This window comes from Lagenorhynchus albirostris, chromosome 5 (assembly GCF_949774975.1).
Source record: "Lagenorhynchus albirostris chromosome 5, mLagAlb1.1, whole genome shotgun sequence".
Taxonomy (NCBI): Eukaryota; Metazoa; Chordata; class Mammalia; order Artiodactyla; family Delphinidae; genus Lagenorhynchus; species Lagenorhynchus albirostris.
In genome coordinates, this window is record NC_083099.1 from 79,778,789 (window position 1) to 79,802,113 (window position 23,325).

The 23,325-nt window shown below is 36.5% G+C and overlaps 1 protein-coding gene and 1 pseudogene across 6 annotated transcripts in view; both read left to right on the forward strand.

Annotated features, from left to right (window-relative positions):
• GSK3B (glycogen synthase kinase 3 beta) overlaps positions 1–23,325 on the forward strand; it is a 201,218-nt gene that overhangs the window by 93,141 nt on the left and 84,752 nt on the right. For all 6 annotated transcript variants that reach the window (XM_060150526.1, XM_060150525.1, XM_060150521.1 and 3 more), the window contains exon 3: positions 3,605–3,688. In XM_060150526.1, the coding sequence (XP_060006509.1) occupies positions 3,605–3,688 (84 nt within the window). The remainder of the gene's footprint in view (positions 1–3,604; positions 3,689–23,325) is intronic.
• On the forward strand, positions 9,425–10,297 carry LOC132521177 (hypoxanthine-guanine phosphoribosyltransferase-like; annotated as a pseudogene).

Consider the following 23,325-nt stretch of genomic DNA (forward strand, 5'->3'; position numbering starts at 1 on the left):
GTAGTATTCCCTAGCAAGAAGGTAACCAGCCCCCACTGTCATAACTCCAGTATCTAGCAGTGTTTCTTGAATAAATGCTTTTTGATTTGTTGTTGCTTTTGGTTGATTTCCTGAGCCCTGAAATGATTGTTTTCTACAATGCAGTTCTTTTTACAGGTGTTTTGGGGGAGTGAATTTGCTGATTTCTTCATTCCGCTAGAGCTGAAAATCTCATTTCTCTTTGAACTTTCTGACTTCTTAGTTCTTTCCCTTGTCTCCCAACCCCAATTTAATTCACTGTAGTCAGACTTTTGTCACCACTGAAATCACTCTTGTAAGAGTCACTAACATCCTGCATTTGCCATATCCAGTTGTCTTCTATTTTCATCTTAATCAGCCTTTCAGCAGCTTTTGATATAAATGGTCAGGGCCTTTTTCTGAAAACTTATTTTACTTGGCTTCTAAGGTAATCTTCTCTCTTGCTTTTCATTCTGCTTCACTGATTACTTCACTTGATTTACTCCTTTTTATACCTGTGGACGGACAGACAGATGAACGGATGGATGGATAGGTAGGTAGGTAGGTAGATAGATAACTAGATATAGATATATAGATATATGAATATATATATATGTATTTTTCTAAACTTCTTCCCTAGGTGATATTATTAGGTCCCCTTGCTTTGAGTCCCCTTTATGCGATGACTTCCAGACATATATTTCCAGCCCCACCTTCTACCTTGAGCCTCAGTGTTTTCACTTGGATGTCTAATAAGGATTTCAAACAGAACTCTTGATCCACTTTCTCCCCCAAATTTATTTTTAGTTTTTGGAATGATCATTTAAAAATGTAAGTCTGATTATGTCATTTTCTTGGCCTCATTGGCTTTCCTTTACATTTAGTGTGAAATTCAGTTTCTCACCATTATTAATGAGAGTTTATATGACATACCACCTGCCTCTCTCTGTACTTGTCTCCAGCCTCTTCCTTTACTCAACATGTTGCAATCACATTATTCTTCTAGCTATTTTTGAATATACCAAGCCCACCTCTAGGCATTTATATTTGGAGTTCCCTGTAACTGTAGTGCTCTTCCCCCATATCCTCACATGGTTCTCATTTTTATATCATTCAGATTTGTGTTCAGATCTTACCTTCTTTGTGAGGTCTACTCCGACTTCCGTATCTAAAATAATAACCCTTTCTCTCTATCATGATCTATCCTCTTACTTTACATGAAAATATATTGTTTATTCCTCCCTGTCCTCCATAGACTGAAAGTTTCATGAGGATAAGAACTTTGTTAGTCTTGTTCACTGCCATATCCTTAATACTGTAAATGATGCCTGTCACAGAATAGGCGCACTGTATTTGTAGAATAACAAATTTTTTCTGTAGAATTAGTATGTCATTAGTGTACTAATAAAGAATGACTCAGTAAAAATGGTTAGGCTTGGGATAGTTGTGTATTAAATTCATCTCAGACATGAACTTTGTCTAATATTGGCTTGATTAATAATTTAAAATATTGCTCTATGAAATTTATATTTTGGATCTTTTAGGGAAATTTTTTTTTTGGCTGTGTTTGGTGTTTCATTGCTGTGCACTGGCTTTCGCTAGTTGTGGTGAGTGGGAGCTACTCTTCATTGTGTTGGGTGGGCTTCTCATTGCAGTGGCTTCTCTTGTTGTGGGGCACGGGCTCTAGGCGTGTGGGCTTCAGTAGTTGCGGCACGTAGGGTTAGTAGTTGTGGCTCACGGGCTCCAGAGCGCAGGCTCAGTAGTTGTGGTGGACGGGCTTAGTTGCTCTGCAGCATGTGGGATCTTCCTGGACCAGGGCTCAAACCTGTGTCCCCTGCATTGGCAGGCGAATTCTTAATCACTGTGCCACCAGGGAAGTCCCTAGATGAATATTTGGTCCTTGTACTTGCTTCACTTATGCATTCTTTTTGATAAAAGATCATATGCATAACCTTAACACAACTTCTGTTATCTGGGAATTTAATAGTTCTCTGTTACCTTGGTTAATGAGTCCGGAAAAATAGATAGCTTATTTTAACATGGGTGTCTATGTTAAAAACAATCTTAATATCTGAGAAGAGTGAGTCTTAGCTTACTAGCAGTTCTCCCACAAAACTAGCTACCTAGATGTGAATTGGCAAAGTATAGCCATACTTCAGAAATAGCTTCAATTTGGAAGAAATGGAAAGTTTTGAAATTTGTAAAATTTTCTGTGTCCTTCTCTGTAACAGTCAAAACTCAGAGTCTGATACAAGTTATTATTTTTGTTAAAGCAAGTATACTGTACTCTCTTAAGTTTCTGTTTATTGCTTCAGCTATAAACATTTTATAACAAGTAATGGAGTGAAAGATGGATATTTTATAAAAGGATTTTAAATATCACTGTGTACATAAGCCCGGCTCTCATAGTCAGTTTAAAGGGACAGAAGGAGAGTCATCTTGAGTTTCCTATTTCCTTTTAGAGGACATGCTAGAACCATCATAGAGTCTATTGGAAGTTTCTAGAGGAGGAGGAACATTTGCTTATTTCTGCTACCATCTTCCAAGAACTGGAGCCCACTCTGCTCTAGGACGGTTCTGCTTATTAGGCTCTTTGTCTGCAGTACACCCCCCACCCCTCTATATTTTGGCCTTGTTTTCTAACCATAACATCATTTACCTTCCAAATTCCCAGGTATGTACTTTATGTTTCTAGCTCTTCTAAATCACCATTTTAATTGAAATTGTATGTTTTCTGTCCGCTTAACAGACATTTTGGTATTCTTTCTCTGTGTTATATAATTTGGATTTTATTAACTGGATTTCTGACAGCTAAGTATAATGGTTGGAATTGTTGTTAATATACATGTACTCTTCAAATTTATTACTGCAAAATTCATGGTGTTAGGAAGTTGTCATATTATTTAATGTTTTATTTTCTTGAAGCATAATTTTGAAACTCCCCAAAGGGAATATTATTTGTGCAATCTATAAATTTACCAGGACTGTACAATTTCCAGCATGTCATATTTTAACTCTGGCAACTGAGCCCTTCTAGTGGGGCTAACTCTCAGATTTTTCACTGTATCTTGGAAAATAATAGGGCTTGTGAGAGTTTTCTTGGCACCCAAATTTATTTGTTTGGTGAGAAGTTTGATTTTTATTATAGTTGCAAAAATTATAGTAATAATAGCTTCTTTCAGATAACTCTTACATACTGTAGACCAGTGCTTCTCAAGCTATTTGTAGTGAGGTACTTACTGGTTTTAAAAATTTCCAATTCATTGAAGACTGATATTTTTTATAAACTACAATAAAAATGAATTATGAGAAAAGTGAATTTTAAGAAAATACAAACTATAGGCCCCACTTTTAATTATAAGATTCATAGATATCAAATTATTCTTTCACATTGCAATAAAAGAGTCTGAACACTTATTCTCAATTTCTATATTTATCTTATTGCAGAACAGTAATAAATAGTTCACAGACTGGTCTATAGATGATACTTTTTAGCAACATATCTATAGCCTGCTCTTTGTAGTGCTTAATGTTATTTCAGAAGCATCTTAGTCAATATGAATAGCAGTTATCCTTTAAAAAATATTTTCATGTGTTTCCTTTTCAGAACCGAGAGCTCCAAATCATGAGAAAGCTAGATCACTGTAACATAGTCCGATTGCGTTATTTCTTCTACTCAAGTGGTGAAAAGGTAAGTCTTGTAGAACGTTGATACTGAATATTGTGATAGACTTGTTATTCTTCTAGAAATAGTCCATATCCCCCCTTCCCCTTGAAACAGCTTTGCTCATTGAATGGAAGTATTCCAAAACACAGGCCCTAGTGATTCTGACCTCAAGATATGATTATTGAATATCATTAGTTATATCAGGAAAATGTTAATGAAATGATAGAGGGGATTAATTTTTAAGAATTTTCTTCTTTTTAAAACACTTGTCTTCAGTTCTAAAGCAAATATGTATATATTTTAAAACCTTTTGTGTTCCTTAGGTGCTTCTGGAGCCCCATGATAGTTCACCTGTTTATTGGAGGGAGGAAAATGATGTCATATTGTTAAGTGGAAGTGTTGGAGGGGAAAGGGAAGCAGGAGGACTTTGGTAGGACCAGAATGAGACTTAAACATTGGGAAGCATGTTTAACCTATCCTTGGCTAGGGAAAAATTTGGAAAAGATATAATATTACAGAACTTCTTAATAAGTGATCACTATTTATGATCACATTTAATTCTGTGAAAGCAAAGGATAATTAAAGAAGATTTCATGCTTTGGATCCCCCTTGCCCCCTACCCCGACCCCCTTGGTCTTTCTCTTTAGAAGATGCAATGGCTAATGTCACTGTACTCACTGGAGTTGGAAGCATAGAAAACCAGTTTCTTCTGTTTTACCATGGTCTTTTTCTTTCTGTCTGTTCACTGTTCCTTCTTCCCAGATTCAGTCTTCCTTCACTGGTTTGGGGTAAGGGGGAGGGCAAGTAATAAGCACTTCATCTTTTTGGCTAAATAAACATTACTTTGGATAAGTTCATTTGATATTTTTGGACCTCACATACCATGCTTATACTGTCCCAAAGCCCTTAGATCCATAATACCTCTTGATTTCTAGCCCAGTTCTTTTTACTCACATATTTCCCAGTGTACCATTTAATCATTTTCCATTAACTTTTATTGAGATTATTTCCTTAGAAATTCTTTTTTCATGACAGAGCCTGTAATATGGGAAAATACCTATGTATTAAGCCAGAATTATGATATACATGCCTACAGATATATAGTTGTTGCGCGCGTGCACACGCATGTGTGTATATGATAGCTAATGTTCTAACAACCATAATTAGCAGATTGGCCCTTCAGTGACTCTCATTTCTTAGGTGTTTTTTTTTAATTTTTTTTTTAAGTTTAAATGATGGCCTCTGCTTGTATTAAGGACCATAAACCCTCAAATATTTGAGCTCTTTTGTTCCTAAAGCCCATTATTTGGTTCATGCTCCTTTTTTTTTTTACGTAGCAAACTGCCTGTTATGTCTTTGATCTTACCTGTTTTGACATGTTTTTACTTTTTCCTGTCCCTTCCCAAATAAAATTATGGAGCATCTGTTGTGTGCACAGCACTCTTATAATGGAATTTCGCATCCCTATGGGTTTTGTTATTAAATGCTAGACATTATAATACCCCAGGGAGGAACGTAAAGGTCAGAACTATTTGTTCCATGAACCACTGAATTGCATGTGGATTCATTTGCAAAGGCCTCCCTACAAAGCCCCTTAAACATCTTCTCTTGATTACTTAATTTATATAGCTTTCCCTGGATAAACAACAAGGTCATATTGTATAGCTCAGGGAACTATATCCAATATCCTGTAATAAACCATAGTGGAAAAGAAAAAAATATATATATATAGATATATGTGTGTGTGTGTATATGTATATAGCTTTTCCTGTATGCCAGGCACTGTTTTAGTGCTTTACAAATACTAACTCATTTAATTCTTACGAAGATAAAGAGCAGAAAGGGAAGCACAAACCTTTTGAACAAACCTTTTCAGGACTACCTTTTGTGGTAGCACCTAAAGGCTTACCTGTCTGGTTTTGGTTTGGTGGAAGCCCCCATCACAATCTGCCCTTACCCTTACTTAATCCTGCAGAAGGAGTGACAATGGACTGACTGTTATCTGTGTACTGCAGAGGATGATTTCCTCCCTGCTGCTCTTCAGAGCTGCTTATTTATCTTAAATGGTCTTACAGATAAAGAGCAATTGAGAAGTCATTAAGGGAAGATAACCGGAAGGACAATGCACTTCTCTCTATTATAAAAAAGAAATACATATACTTTCTAGTATTTCATTTATCTCAGAACTTTCTCTTGAGTGTTATAAGTTTTCCAAAGTGAAAAAAAGACCCCTTTTAATTTTGCCTAGCTCCATTAAGAGAACAGAAAGAAAGGAAGAAAAGTTGTGATGTGTTGCTGAAAATAATGATCCTCCGTTGTCAAAAAAGGGAAGGCTTTCTAAAGATATGCAGAAGTATATAGGTTAAGGAACTTCCATAATCTTCCAGCCACCAAAATGATAATTTCTTCTTCCCCTACTCATGATCTTCACTTCCTTGCTTCTGAATTGTTCTGGCAGGACTAACATAACTCAAGAGACCAGGTAGTAAACTAATATTTCTCATGAGAAAATGGATTCTGCTCTAGGTTTGAGAGCTCAGGTTTGTTAGTTCTAACTCTCCAAGAGTGGGTTACTGAGAGTGAACTCAGAGCTGCTGTTTAGAAAGGGATCTAAATGTCTTGTGAAGAGCATTATATATTGCCTATGTATATATATTAGAAGAGTTTAGGGGGAGGAAATAATTAAACTAGTAGTTTGAAATGCCTCTGGGATATGCAAATAGAGAGATGCCCAGTAGACATATACATGTAAGACTTCTAGGTGGTGGTGGTGGGACTCTTAAGTGGAGAGATGACATTGACAAGGTTGGGTAGATAGGGTGTGTAGTCATGTTGTAGAGCTCTTAGGAGTCAGGAAGGAGGGAGAGGTGATGTTGTTTGAGCAAAGAGCTAGCAGTTTATCAGTATTGCTCTCTTGTCCTAGAATATGTTGAGGGTTGAGAGCAGGCTTCATTTGAGAGAGGTGCAAGGAAACCAGTGCCTTTGAGTTGGATCCAGGTTTTGTCTAGGGCAAGGCCGTGAAAAGAACCCTCTTTGAAGAGACTGGGGTTTGAAGCTCTGTGAAGAGTTTCTTTTGGGGTTTCAGATTGCTTAGGGGAAGCTCTGAGCAGGAGATCTCTGGTAAGAACATGACCCTAAAGGAGGTGTGAGGAGGCCATTAGAATGAGTTGACGGCATTGTGCGGATGAGAAAGAGAAGATTTCAGTGTTTCATCATTATAGGCATGAAATTCTTGTAAGGTTCTGTGGATATGTTTAAATATAAATGGGAATATTTTTTAATCCTCTCATCATCTTCATCATCTCTGATTCTCTTTCTTCTCTATGATTTTCAATCACTCTGTTCTTCTAAGCTTTTTATCTCCTTTTCCTTCAGTCTCTGTCCACATTCTGGGTTTCTGGCCCTTTCACTCTGGGCTCTTTGTCTCTTTCTGTCTCTGGGTTTCTATCCCATTCTCTTGGTCTGTGGCACCCCCTCATATTTCTTTCCTCTTTAACTCTGGTGTCTGTCTATCTGTTTCTCTCTCTGTGGGCTACTTCTTTTCAACCTCTTTCTCTGGGTTTCTGTACCCCTCATTCATTGGGTTTCTACCCATCCTATTCTCTTTGAATATTTGATCCTTTCTACATTTTTGTGTGGATTTCCATCTGTCCTGAGCCTTCCTCATTCACTCTCTTGGTATGTCTTCTCTCTGAGCCTCTACTACTCCTTTTTGGGAATTTTTTAAAAAAGGAAAAATTTTCACTCACTATCCTGGCTTTTGACTTCAGTACTACATATCTTATTCTGTATGTTCATGTTCTACATAGTTGTATGAATAACTATTTTTAACCTTGTTAAGTATTCAAAATCTCATAAAAGCTTTCCCTTTTTGCCTTATAATATTTTTAGTTATTGGTTATGTAATATTCCTCTGGGTTTTTGTACTACATAATACTCTTAACTGTTCCCCTATTATTATTTTTAATTTTAGAATTGTAGCTAAGCTATCCAAAAGTCTCATCATAATTTTTGTCCATAAGCATTTTCCAGCTCTGGGTTCAAGTAGGATGGCTGTTAATATTTGACAAATATGTCCACTGGCCACAGTTTGACTGAACGGTTATACCTATTTTGGTGACCTTCTCTTTATTGTGCTCCACCCTACCATTTTAGACTGTTTTTTCTTTAGGAATTATACATAATCAGCTTTCAGCCTATAATTGTGGAAGAGAGTAGCCAATGTAGCTAGAAGAAGGAGGAATTAGTCAGGACAGGGACTAGAAATGTGACCAAATTAGTCCTAGTCATTAGTCTTCTGGTTGGAATTATTAGTATTTGCTGTAATAACTGGAGCATCATGTAGTCAATTAGTATACTCCAGGTTAACCAATAGATTTTATTAACTCTGATTTAGTTCAGAGTAATTAGTACTCTTTCTCCTTGATCAGAGAGAAATGGAATTTTTTAAAGGTTTTGAACAGTCTGGGCTTATAATAGTTTTGTGAATTCCAAGTATCTTAGAGAATAGTGTTTTTTAGTATTAATATTTAGCAATAGGAACCTTTCTCCCCCTAAATGAAATTTATGAAGAATCCCTGTTCTACAGGTAGAATAGATAAAAAGCAAAGTTGTTCTGGTTGAAACTGGGATATGGGACCAGCTGACTTTACCTTCCCTTGAGTTGCGGCTCACCTTTGTAGAACCTTGGGTCTCTGTAGGAGTATGGAAATCATATTTTGTTTTTACAGGAGCCTTCGATTTTATTTAAATCAATTAAGTTTTCTGTAAGAAATATTTCTCTAAGTAGCCTTACATATAAAAATGTTTTACCTGTGGTTCATCATAGATTGATTACTTGAGTGATAAAGGCTATCTTCCTTAAATAAAACTCTCCCTCTATTTGTATGAGAGACAGTTTAAATAGCAAGGTTTGCAAATTGATCTTATTCCTCATACCAACTTTTCTATTGAGAGTAACTGTGTGGAGGGCTGTGTTCAGAAAGTGAAGACTGTACCAGTGCTTCTGGGATCAGGGAGAAGAATGCTGTGCTTGATTATGCCTGTTTGTCACTAGCCCTGGAGAGGAAAGGTTGGGGTGAATCCATTCTGAAAAGTAAAGAGCTCTGGCTTTGTGTCCAGAAATATTTGGGTTTGCATCCTATTTGTGCCACTTGATAGCAGTATGACAGGGCAAGATATTTACCTTTGTAAACCCTTTTCAACCCTTGTCATCTGTACAGTAGGGATTTTGTAAGGAAAAAATGTAATAATGTTTACTAAGTGCTTATCATAGCACGTGGCATATAATTAACACATTAACTTACTATTTTACAGATTATTGTTTAATAATAGCAAATATATGTTGCACTTGCTATGCATCCAGACACTTAAACCTCACTGCAACCCAGTGAAGAAAGGGTATACTGTTATTATCCCCATTTTATAGAAGAAGAAACGGAGGCAGTCACAGTTAAGTTACCTAAGAGTCCTACAACTACAGAGTGTCAAAGTTAGGAGTCAACTCCAGAGTCTGTGTCTCCAGAGTCTGTGTAATATTGCTATACCATTTAGCATAGAATGTAGATTTCTCTAGAAGCAGTGTGTTAGAAATGTAACACTTAAAAATGTCTCCAGCGTTGGCGGTGGGGAAGAGCGCTGCGGCGGGTAAGAGTGCTCCCGCGGACCACTCTGCTTCCCGCGCGGCGCCGCTTCCCGCCGCACCTCTGCCTCCTGCTGGGCCCGGCCATCGATGGGCTTCCTCCTCCCCAGACTGCCCTCAGCCCGCGCGCCGGCCGGCTCCGTTATGGCTACCCGGAGCCCCAGCGTCGTGATTAGTGATGATGCACCAGGTTATGACCTAGATTTATTCTGTATACCTAATCATTATGCTGAGGATTTGGAAAAGGTGTTTATTCCTCATGGACTAATTATGGACAGGACCGAATGACTGGCTCGAGATGTGATGAAGGAGATGGGAGGCCATCACATCGTGGCCCTCTGTGTGCTCAGTGGGGGCTATAAGTTCTTTGCTGACCTGCTGGATTACATCAAAGCACTGAACAGAAGTAGTGATAAATCTATACCTGTGACTGTAGATTTTATCAGACTGAAGAGCTACCGTAATGACCAGTCAACAGGTGACATAAAAGTAATTGGTGGAGATATCTCTCAACTTTAACTGGAAAGAATGTCTTGATTGTTGAAAATATAATTGACACTGGCAAAACAATGCAAACCTTGCTTTCCTTGGTCAAGCAGCATAATCCGAAGATGGTCAAGGTTACAGGCTTGCTGGTGAAAAGGACTCCTCAGTGTGTTGGATATAGACCAGACTTTGTTGGATTTGAAATTCCAGACAAGTTTGTTGTAGGATATGCCCTTGACTATAATGAATACTTCAGGGATTTGAATCATGTTTGTGTCATTAGCGAAACGGGAAAAGCAAAATACAAAGCCTAAGATGAGAGTTCAAGCTGAGTTTGGAAACAGCTGGAGTCCCATTGAAATCACCAGGAAAATTATCAGATGTTCTAGTTCTATGGCCATGTGCTTAGTAGATCTTATTGCATGTACCTTCTAAGAATTTTATCCGTTTTGTACTTTAGAAAGGTCAGTTGCTGCATTCCTGAACTCTTTATTTGCACTATGAGCCTATAGACTATCAGTTCCCTTTGGGTGGATTGTTGTTTGACTTGTGAATGAAAAGTCTCTTAAACCACACCACTATTGAATGAAAATATTGAAATTGTATCTGTAAGAAACATTGAAAGAGAAAAATGTATTCGTTTTTTAATTGGTATTTTAATTTTTATATATTCAGGAAAGAACAGAAGTGATTGAATATTGTTAATTATACCACTGTGTGTTTAGAAAAGAAGCAGTCAGTTTCATATCGGTGACAGCATTTAGAGGTATCGTTATGTCGGACAAACCGTATGTCCTGGAGTTATTTTAGTAGGTTTCAGTAGTATTAACTGTATTTTCCCACTTGTTCAGATTATTTCTGGCGAATCTCTGTCAACAGTTCATTTTAAATACAGGTCAATAAGTTCTAAAAACCTACCACTTTTTGAAGTCTTCAATGTAAAAATCCTTAAAATAAAGGCTGTCTCTTTAAAAGAAAAAAAATATCTTAGTAATGATTAACAAGGGGAGATTGTACAGTGTCTACTTTGTAGAACTTTTTTAGAAGAGAATAAATAGCCTTTTGCTGTATGATAGTAATAGTAGTAATAGTAAACAGTAATACTAATAGTAAATAGTAATAATAGCCCAAACTTATATGGTGCTTACTATATGGCTATAACCTAAACATTTTACTTACTCTTTTGTTTTTTGTTTTCTGTTTTTTTGGAAGAGCTTTTGAGAGGATTGTTGTTAATTCTTCTTTAAATGTTTGTTAGAATTTGCCATTGAAACCAGCTGGCTTTGGACTTGTGGGGAAGTTTTTGCTTACTGATTCAATCTCTATTTGTCGTACAGGTTTGTTGAGATTTTGTATTTCATCTTGAGTCGTTTTAGTGATTGGTGTGTTTCTAGGAATTTATCAGTTTCGTCTACATTATCTAATTCGTTGGCACACAGTTTATCATATTCTGTTTAGTCCTTATTTCTATAAGGTCAGTAGTAATGTCCTCACTTTCATTTCTGATTTAGTTATTTGTGTCTTCTCTCTGTCAGTCTAGCTAAAGGTTTCAACTTTGTTGATCTTTTCAAAGAAGCAACTTTTGGTTTTCTTGAATCTATTGTTTTTTTTCTGGTCTCTTATTTCTGGTCTAATCTTTATTATTTTCTTTCTTCTAGTAGTTTAGGTTTAGTTTCCTCTTCTTTTTCTAGTTCTTCAGGATGTAAAGTTAGGTTATTGACTTAAGATCTTCTTCTTAATGTAGGCATTTACAGCTGTAGATTTCCCTGAGTACTGCCTTCACTGCCTCCCATAAGTTTTGGTATATTGTGTTTTTGTTTTCATTTATCTCTTAAGTATTTTCTAATTTTTCTTGTTTTAGAGTGTGTTGTTTAATTTCCTTTGACCTGTTGGTTGTTAACAATGTGTTGTTTAATTTTCACACATTTGTGAATCTTTTGGTTTCCTCTGTTATTGATTTCTAGTTTTATTTCATTGTGGTTGGAGAAGATAACTTTGTATGATTTCAGTCTTTTTAAACTTATTGAGACTTGTCTTGTGACCTAACATATGACATATTCTGGATAACATCCCATGTACACTTGAGAAGAATTTGTATTCTTCTGTTTTGGGGTAGAGTACTCTATATATATCTGTTAGGTCCAGTTGGTTTACAGTGCTGTTCAAGTCCTCTGTTTTTTTTATTGCTCTTCTGTCTAGATGTCCATTATTGGAAGTGGTGTATTAAAGTCTCCCAGCTATTGTTGTAGAATTGTTTATTTCTTCCTTCACTTCTATCAATATTTGTATCATGTATTTGGAACTCTGTTGTTTAGTGAATATATTATATAATAGTTATATTTTGATGAATTGACCCTTATTAAAATATAATGTCTTGAGTGCCTTTTATTTCTTTTTCTTGGAACTGCCCTGGCTAGAACCTCCAGCATGATGTTGAGAAGAGATGAAGGTAGACATCCTTGTCTTGTTTCAAATTTTAGAGAAAAAGTATTTAGTCCTTCATTTTTAAGTGTTATTTTTAGCTGTGTTTTTTGTAGATGTCCTTTATCAGGTTGAGGAGGTTCCTTGCCATTGCTAGTTTGTTGAGCATTTTTATCATGAAATGTTGTGTTTCTTCAAATGGTTTTCCCCCATCTGTTGGAGTTTTTGTCCTTTATTCTATTAATATTTTACATTAATTTTTTGAATGCTAAACCTACCTTGCATATCTGGAATTAATAACATTTGGTCATGGTGTATAATTTTTATATGTTGCTGGATAGTATTTTTTAGAGGATTTTTGCATCTGTATTCATAAGGAATATAAATTAGTCATCTTTCTTTCTTTCCCCTTCTTGTGATGGTTTTGTTTGGTTTGGTATCAGCGTAATACTGGTCTCATAGAATGAGTTAGGAAGTGTTTTTGTCTTCTATTTTTTTGAAAATTTTTGTGAAGAATTGGTATTGATTCTTCTTTGAAGGTTTGGTAGGTTTCTCCAGTGAAGCCATTTACAACAGGTCACTTTTTGTGGTAAATTTTAAATTACTAATTCAGTTACTTTACTTGTAATAGGTGTACTTAGATTTTTTTATTTCTTCTTTTGTCCATTTTGGTGATTTGTTCATTTCATCTAAATTATCTTATTTATTGGTATAAAGTTTATACTTTTGTCTTAAAATTCTTTTTGTTTCTTTAAAGTCAGTTGTGATGTCTCGTCTTTCATTCCTGGTTTCAATAATTTGAGTCTTATGTTTCTTGGTCAGTCTAGCTCAAGGCCTGTCAATTTTGTTGATTTTTTTTTTTTTCAGTGAACCAACTTTTGATTTCATTAAGCTTTTAAAATTGCTTTTGTATTCTCCAGTTTATTTATTTATGTTCTAGTCTTCGTTATTTTCTTCCTGTGGGTTTATTTTGCCTTTTTTCCCCCTAGTTTTTTAAGCTAGAAGTTAAGCTTATTGATTAGAGATCTTTCCTCTTTTAAATGTCACTTATTGGTCAGAGGCTATGCTTAAAGTCCCATTAGCCAGTTATATTTTTATCCTTTACCATTGGATGTTTGAGTGGCTTGGGTGCTGCTATCATAGTTCAGGGAGTTCATATTTATTTGCCACATGTTGAACCAGGGACTAGTAGCTTGGACTTCCCCCTCTGATTGCTCCTGAGAGGGTACATACAGCCTTGGGCATTCAGTCTTTTTGACTGCCAGGATGAATGTGATTTTACTTCCTGAGAGTTGCTCTTGAGTCAGTTTATTGTTTAATCAAATGATTGGTCAGAGGTTGCTTGTAAGCCCCTTGTGCCAGTGATGCTTCTGCTGTACGTTGATGTATCTGTGTGCAACTTGGGGAATGCTTCAAGTTTGTCCTGAATGCTGCTCAGCTAGCACCTGTACACATTGGGGTTTTTTGTTTTTTTTTTTTTGCGGTACGCGGGCCTCTCATTGCCGTGGCCTCTCCCGTTGCGGAGCACAGGCTCCAGACGCACAGGCTCAGCGGCCATGGCTCATGGGCCCAGCCACTCTGTGGCATGTGGTATCTTCCCGGACCGGGGCACAAACCCGTGTCCCCTGCATCGGCAGGTGGACTCTCAACCACTGCGCCACCAGGGAAGCCCTGTACACGTTCTTATCGACCTCCAGAGATGACTGTAATCCCAAGTAGGCTCTTCTTGGCTATCTCTGTCCTTGGTTCTTTCTATTAAATTTCTGGTGCCTTGCCTTGTTTGTGTCATGAACCTACCAGCCACCTCTTAATTGCTCTCCACAAAGATCTCCACTGTTTTTAGGCAACGCCTATAGGCTAGAGCTCTTCCTACTATATTGCAAATAGTCTCTTTCAGCAGAGCACTTAGCCTGCCTTTCCCTCTGGACAGAGCCCCTTTTCTACTGCCCTAGAACTGAGGTGAGAACTCACTTTTCCCAGAGTAACATCCCCACTTTATGTAGGGCACTGGAGGAGGTGCAGTGCAGTGGCAGCCCCTGGTCTTCACAAGTTGGCCCTCTCCAAGTGGGAGATCTTCCCTGTGAGCAGATTGAGGATGAGGCTCTCGGGGCCCTAGCCTACTCTGCCTGGAGTAGGCCTTCTCTGGCTTACTAGTGGGGACTGAATGGGGGAAGGGAGACACAGTTCTCCTGGCTGGGATAAGTCTTTTGCAACTTGGGATGCAGCTTTTCCCTCCTGGGGTGAAACCATAGTTCCTGATTGGTTGCTGAGCAGAGAGGGTGCTGTCTGGATTAAGAGTGCTGGGTAGACCTTTCCAAACATGGAGGTAGGATGGCAGGGTAAAGGAGCAGGTCTGTACTAAAATGCCATAGACTCTTGCAGTTCTTACTAAGATTTGTTTCTTCACTTGCTGTGCGCCCTTAGAACAATTTCCAGATACTTTACACGACTGTTTGCTAATCATTTTATCATTTTGCTTTGCTGAGGAGAAAATTTGAACTCCTTGTGCTGCTATTTCAGAAGTCCTGCTCTCCCTCTTACTATTTTCTACACTTTGTGGACTGCTTAGTGAAATTGTTATTCTAGATAGAAAAGATGAATAAAAAGAGGCCTCCAGCTATAGTGGGTGCATACTGTAGTGTAGAGGGATAGACTAAAAAGTAATGACTGAGCATATGCTAATCGTCTATGTCTGTTTACCTCATTAGCTAAAAAAATTTTACGTAAACACAAAAAATTAGTACCTTTTACTAATACTTTATAAAACATATACCAAAATAAATATTTTAAAACATTAAATAAATATATCCTATATATAATTTTTATCACATTCAAATTCTTAGAGATATTCTTTTGGTTAACTGTAGAATTACATAATGTCTTAAATCGTGAATAAAAATACAAATTTTTCTTTTAAAATTTTATGATTTATAAAGTGCTTTTTTTTTAATGCATTTTTGTCATTTAAGCATCATAACAGTACTCTAGATTGATAATAGTACTATTTCGTTAGTTTTATCATTGGGAATATTGGAGTCTTGTGTGACTAAAGAATTTGTCCAATGTTGTATAGTTAATTAGTAACCATGGGAACCATTTTCAAACATAGATTCTTCAACTATAAAGTCTGTGTTCTTTCCTACCTCCTATTCTCTTCACATTGTAAAGTTTACTTTATTTCAATTTACTGGCACTGTGTAGTGTTTTAGGTACAAAGACAAAGTATAAGATCTGTCTAAATGAGTTTGAAGAAGGACAAGAAGAGAAATAATACTGCAAAATGATACATGGAAAGACAGTTATTTGTACTGTGAACAGAAATAGGATGGAGGAAAGTAATAAATTATCCAGAGGAGTCAGCAAAGGAATTACATAGGAGAGGTGATGCTTATTCAGGGTTTTGAAGGCCAAATAGGAGCTATTTTGATAACCAGTGCAGAATAAGTATGTGTCAATTTAGAAGTCCAGGATGTTTGAAAAGTTTATTGGAGTTAAAGAGCATAGTCTGTGTAAGGAGATACAGGTATTTCGAAATTTCAGGTATATAAAGTTAGGGGAGTGTGGGGACAGTAGTGGGAGGTGAAGCTGAGGAAGTAAAAGTGGGTTCATAATTGTTTGGGTCAAGGTCAGCCTCCCTATATGAAAAGGATATTTTGTTATGTTGTTGTTTTAAATTAAATGAAACCCTGTTATAGAAATGACATACATATAGAAATGGTATACAAAGTTATAGCTAAGTGTATACATGGCCGAGTTTACAAAATAAACCCCCGTCACTTTTTTTTCTCTCACCTTTCTTACTGTGTGAAAATTACTGATAGCAAGGAATTTTATTAAATAAAGAGGTTGCCTAAATAAGGCCAGTTTTGTATCTTCCTTAAAATTTTATGGTGATTTCTACTAAAGTGGTACATTGATAATCTGGATGAAACTTTTACTGATGAAATGCTGACATTCTTATTGGAGTGTGACCTAGAGAATAAATATATAGGTAATGTAAAACTCCTGCAGTGGATGAATTGTCAAGATCTCCTCATAAATTATAAATGTTACTAACAGCAATAAGATGCTAACTATCATCTGCTTGAAAATGTTAATCTAGGAGTTTCTTGTTAATGTCAGTTATTACCTTGTTTTAATGTTATTTTAATATTTTACTAAAACTAAAATATTATTACATTCATATTATAAAAAAATTGAGGTAACACAGAAGGGCAGTAGACAACAGTAAAATCTTCTTTACCCTAATCCCTAACTCCCCAAATCCCTTTCCACAGAGGTAAATTTCCTATGTACATATATGAGCACATATATCATAGGTTAATATAACAGCATAATAATGTGGCCTTTATGTCTGTGTGCGTAGACACTGCGCCCAGTTTCCTCTGTTGTTAACATCTAATGTTAGTATGGTACATTTATTATAATTAATGAACCAGTATTGATAACATTATTATGTATCCATAGTTTATTCAGATTTCCATAGTTTTTGTTTGTTTTTTAATATTTATTTACTTATTCGGCTACACTGGCTCTTAGTTGAGGCATGCAAGATCTAGTTCCCTGACCAGGGATCAAACCCAGTGCCCTGCATTGGGAGCATGGAGTGTTAACCACTGGACCACCAGAGAAGTCCCAGATTTCCTTAGTTTTTACATAATGTCTTTTTTCTCTTCCATGATCCTGTTTAAGCTACCATAGTGCATTTAGTTATTATGTCTCTTAGGCTCCTCTTGGCCCTGGCAATTTCTCAGACTTTCCTTGTTTTTGATGACCTTGACAGTTTTGAGGAATACTAGGTAGAGATTTTGTGGACTGCCTCACTATTGGAATTCATCTGATGTTTATCTCATAACAAACTAGGGCTATAGGTTATTTGGAAAAAGACCACAGAGTGCTATTTTCATCACATCATATCAAGGGTATGTGCTATCAATAAGAATTGCTATTAATCTTGATTACCTGGCTGACCTTGTATTTTTCAGTTTTCTCCACTGTAAAGTTCCTCTTTTTCCCCCATTTCCATGCTGTATCCTTTGGAAGGAAGTCACTATCCATAGCCCACACCTAAGAAGAGGGGAGTTATTTTCCTTAAGGGCAAAGTTGCTACATAAACTATTTGGATTTCTTTTGCGTGAAAGATTGTCTCTTCTCCCCCATTTATTAATCTATTATTTACTTATATCAGTGTGGACTCATGCATATTTATTTTATACTTTGGGTTATAATCTAATACTACTTTATTTTATTAATCAAATTGTTCCTGCTTTGGTTATTGGGAGCTCTTTGCAGTTAGCATCTCTTCTCCTTTTACATACCCCTATTAATGTGGGTCTCAGTTTTGTTTTGGTTTGCGTTTTTGAGCATGTCTACTTTTTGGCATATAGATTATTTTACATTTCTTTTCACAAATCTTCAATCATCTTTGTGTGCATGCACATATACATAAGCATACACATACGGAATTGTTTTCATAGACTTAGTTCATAGGAATGGCATTGCTGAGTTGAAATGGGTGTCTGTTCATCTTCACTTTGGGATGAATATATTAGCCCATTGACTTCCCAAAAGATTGCAAGAGTTGGGACATTCACCAGAAGTGTATAATCGTGCATTTTGGACAGTGACACTGTTCTAATACTTAGTTTTCTCAGATTGAATTTTCTTTTCCAATTTGATATATAAGAAATGGTAGCTGATTGTTATTTTTATTGCATTTCTTTAATTATGAATGAGGTTGAGCATCTTTCTGCATTTTTGTTTGCCATTTGTATGGCTATGTATTCGTGCCTCTTTCCATTTTTTTCTATTAGAATGTTAGTCTTTTGTTATTGACTTATAAGAGCCATTTGCATTTTGTAAATTTATTTTATTTATTTATTTATTTTGGCTGTGTTGGGTCTTCATTGCCACACGCGGGCTTTCTCTAGTTGCATTGAGCGGGTGCTACTCTTCATTGTGGTGCGCAGGCTTCTCATTGCGGTGGCTTCTCTTGTTGCGGAGCACAGGCTCTAGGCGTGTGGGCTTCAGTAGTTGTGGCTCACGGGCTCTAGAGCGCAGGCTCACTAGTTGCGGCTCATGGGCTTAGCTGCTCTGCAGCATGTGGGATCTTCCCGGTCCAGGGCTCAAACCCATGTCCCCTGCATTAGCAGGTGGATTATTAACCACTGCGCCACCAGCGAAGTCCCATTTGCATTTTAAACAAAAACAAGTTAGTTCTTTGTCGTGTGTAAGCAAAATTTTTTTCCAAATTGTCATATTTTTATTTGGTTTGTTCTGTTTTTTTTAAAGTAGTGTAAATGTTTTACATTTTTATGTAATCAGATTGGCATTATTTTCCTTAATAGCTTATAAATATTTTGCCCTACAGTATTTGCAAACATCTTTTGTTCTGGTACATTTTTATGTAAATTTGGTATTTATTTTCTTTGAAGGTGTGAGATAAGGATGAAGCTTGCCATAATCATTGTTGTATGCTAGGTTCTCATCTCTTTCCCCAGTCTCTCCCTCAGTCTCCCAAGCAAAAGAATGTTTCTCTTTTTCCTAACCCACACCCACTTTACTGTTAGTATTATTTCCATCTTTAGCCAGCCTGGCACATTCATCAGAGAAAAGGCATCTGCTTTGAAGGTTTTTCTGCTAGTGCAAGTTCCCTAAACCCAATTCTGAGGAGAATCCAGGTCTATCATGATACTTTGTTGGATGTCTTTTTTTTTTTTTTTTTTTTTTTTTTTTGCGGTACGCGGGCCTCTCACTGTTGTGGCCTCTCCCGTTGCGGAGCACAGGCTCCAGACGCGCAGGCTCAGCGGCCATGGCTCACAGGCCCAGCCGCTCCGTGGCCCAGACCGGGGCACAAACCCATGTCCCCTGCATCGGCAGGCGGACTCTCAACCACTGCGCCACCAGGGAAACCCTGTTGGATGTCTTTTTACTGGGTTCTCTTATATGCTGCTTTGCATCCCATCAAATTTTTAGAATGCTGGCATGGTTCTACTTAAAACTGCAGCTTCAAGCAATTTTGTTTCCCTGACTTGAAAAATTATTTGGGGGTAAGAGCATCATAGTAAGTAGTGTCTGTCTTCCAATGGATGAAGTTATCACAGCTTTTGCTGAGTTTTTGTTAGGTGTGATCAAAATTTTGTCATTTAAATTTCTTAACTCAGTGAACAGTTTTAGAGTGGAGTTCATAGAGGAGGGATTATCAGCAGTTAGAGAATAGTTTATTAATAAAAATGATAACTGAACCATTGAGAGAAATATTCCCGAAGTTGTACATCATGTAATTTGGAAGCCTAGTAACTGTTCTCTGAAATAGTACTTTCTCATTATGTTAGTAGACTGTTTTCAGTATCTCCAGCTAAATGATACTCTTTATGTTGTATTTTTATACTTAGCTTTTACAGTTCACTGCTAATCTGTGAATATTCAGGCATTCTGTTTGATAACTCAAAAGAGAGAGATTACATTAAGAAAACAGCAGGCCTGAGATTTTCCAAAAAATTACAAGTGATAGAAATGCAGAATCCTGATCCTTCTTTCTTCTTGAAATATTAGTGTCCTCAGTCTCATGAATTATCTTTTACGTAAACCTCCAGACAAAGCTACTTTGGAAACGTGAAAATAGTAGTTTCTCTGCTGTGATGACATTTCCTAGGAATGGGCACTTCCCCCTCAGGGATTACTCCTGAGGCTGTTAAATTTACAGCAGAACATCTGAAGGTTTAACAAGAGCATTTAAAGAATATGATGTTGAGCCCATTTATTTCAAATTGGCATTGGTGGTAGTATTACTTGTTGTTAGTTTTGGTTTTCAGTCTTAGGACCAATTGTATATATATATATTTCTAAGTGGATTTGATTTGAATACAAGCCATGAAGTGAAGGGTTGTTCAAAGTGCCTTTGAGTATAGACACCTCCAGTGTCTCAGAAAATGAAGATAGTCAAAATGACAACTTTTAAATGTCAGAGAGACAGTTATACTTACAAAATGGACAGACCTCCTCTGTGGTGCTAAAGAAAATTGACAAGTTGTTGATTAGTTAATGGAGTGAATAAATAAAATTTATTTGAGCAAAAAGATAAGCTTATATTAATCTGCAAAGTACTGCTCCAAATATAATTTGAGCCTCCATATTTCTCATAGTATAATAAATGAGAACTTTTGACCTATCGCAGACATGGTTTCGATAACCTTCCTTTGATGTGTTTTGTTTTGTTAATATTATGAATAAAGTATACTGCCTAAAAATGGATATCATCAGTACATCAAATGAAGCCTGAACTGTACAAAGTATAGTGGAATTATCTTTGTTGATCTGAACACAATACTTCTACTGTAAACTAATACTGAATCAAATTTTTTCATTAGCTGTATCTCAATGTTGATAACTTTTGAGCTCAGTTCAGTTACACCTATCATTTATTTTCCAGATGAATTACTAAGTCTTAATCTGTCATTCTACATAATAAATTGATACTTCGATTTTAATCATAGGGTTTTATATTTATCTTTGTTAAGTTTTATTTTGTGGGTTTGGCTTAGCATTCTAGACTACTAGATATATTTAGTCTTCCATTTTAAGCCATTCTTCCTAGGTTTGTGGCAATATTAGGTGGTTGTGTTAAAGTCAGAAAATTGTAAATTGACTGCCAGATTCATCCTCTGATGTGTTTTATTTTGCAAGCACATTGTTAATTTTTTTTTTTTTAATTAGAATGCTTTTAGTTAAGTCTTGTACTATCTGATTTACCAACCACTGCCTCTTACTGCATTATACATTTTGGCTTCACACATTTACATTTGTTGTTTAGCCATTTGCTCTTGCATCCCCTAATGAAGGAAATCATTTACAATAATTTGATTAGGACAAGGGAAGAACAGAGTTTGTAGCCCTACAACTAGAAATCTTCCTTGAACTTAGTATTCATTTTTTAGTCTTTTTATTTTTCACTTTTGCTATGATTATTTAGCAAATGAATTAAATTACCATACACATCTCCAGGTCATTTATAAATATATTGTGATTAACTTTGTCAAGTGATTTATTAAAATCAAGAAACCTTGTAATCAAATAATAGTTAAAAAAGAATAATTTTGGCATCCGTATTAATGACCCTTCCAAAACCCAAGACTTACCATTCCTTGGGTTCTACTTACACAGCAGCCCCTTCAACACCAGTTCAGCATTTTCTATTTGTTTATTCTCTTTATCAGACCTCACCTTCACTTGGAACTAATTCTTACCTAAATCTTGATCTTTGAAATTTTCTTCCCTTAGCCCTGAGCATTGCTTTTGCTACCCTCAGTTTTACATATAACCTATCTCTTATTTTACAAGAAATAGGGTCATCAGACATACATTCATTTTATTTATTCTTTCTAACACCTAATCACTTATTTTAGATGTACAGGGGGGAAAATGTGGTATCGTTCCTTTTTAAAGATGTTAAAATTAAGTATTATGTGCCAGGTAATATGCTTCAAGAGCTGTATATGATTATTTCTAATAATCTCATGACAATCTTTTAAAGTAGGTATCATCATTAGCACTATTTTACAGGAAACTGTGGCTTCAAGAGGTTAAGTAACTTGCTGTCGTCACATAACTTGTAGTAGCAGTGTTGGGACCTCCATGTAGTTTGTGTGACTCATGCTAACCTTGCCTCTTAGTTACTACATGGTATAACTTCTCTGTGTTCTTGTTTTCCTGTTCTTGTGATGTTCAAGAACCTTGTTTCATCAGTTGTCCCTTTTCTTTTGTTTCTTAAAACTTTTCTGTCTTTATCCAGTCAGCATACAAATAAATTTGGGTCTCTTAGCCACTAAAAACTACAAACAAAAAGCACATTTAAAATTTTTCTTTGACTTTTGTTTCCCCTCAAGTTACCAGCTCTCAGCTCTCTCCTTACTTTAACCACTAGAGATTTTGTAAGAACAAACTAAATTAACTGCCTCCTATTTCTTACCTGCCATCTGCTCACTCATGAACTCAGTACAGGTTGGTTGCTATTGGCACCATGGTCTGAAACTGCTCTTTCCAACAGCATCACGGAACCATGGCATACCAGATCCAACAGCCTTTTCAATCCCATCCTTCCTGCCATTGAAACACTTTGCTGTTCCACATCTTGTCATTATTGAAACTCAACTTTGGATCTTTCGATGCTAGTCTTTCCTTGCTCTTTTATGCCTCTTAGTTCTCATTGCTGAGTTGTCCCCTAATGTCTTAAGGGAAATTTCATTCTTAATTTTCAAGGATCTTATATTCAGTCCTTTCCTCACTCTCTTGCTGTATACACTCTTCTTAGGTGAGTGATTCTTGTTCTTACAGTTTCAGCTATTGCCTAAATCTCTAGCTCTACTCTTGTTTTCTGAGTTCTTACAGTTTCAGCTATTGCCTAAATCTCTAGCTCTACTCTTGTTTTCTGAGTTTGACTTGACCAACCACCTATGTATTTCCAACCACCTATGGAACAAAGCTACCTAAAATGTTCTGATATTCATTAAATAAAAATTCAACTTTTTCCCTCACACCTTTTTGCTCTTTTTACATTCCTTGTCTCATTATCTGCCTAGTTGCCCAGGTTTAGAGACTGTTAAATTAATCCAAACTTCTTTGTTTCTCAGGTTCTCTATTACTCTCTTGTTTAGCTAGCCAATATACCTGTCTCCCACCTCCTTTTTTAAAAATCCTTATTATCTATGCCCTAGTCTAGGCCTTGGATCCTTGTAGAAGGTTTCCAGCTGCTCACACTGCTTTCATTATCATCTTCCCAACTTCCCCCTCTGCCTTTAAGTCCAGGCTAGTGGATACTAGCCTGGACTTAAAGGCAGAGGTCCCAGGATATATATGAATTTGGGAGTCATCAGTGTATAGTAGTACTGAGCCATTAGACTGGATGAGTGGGCTTACACAAAGAACAGAGGTCTGAGGACTGAGCCTTAGGATCCTCTATTCCTTAAGAGATAAAGGAGAATAGAAGGAACCAGAAGTAGAGAGCCAGAAGAGCTGTCTTTAAGGTAGGATGAAAACCAGAAGAGTATAGTGTTCTAAAACCCAAGTGAAGCAAGTGTTTCAAAGAAGGGAACGTGATCGACTATGTCAGATGGTA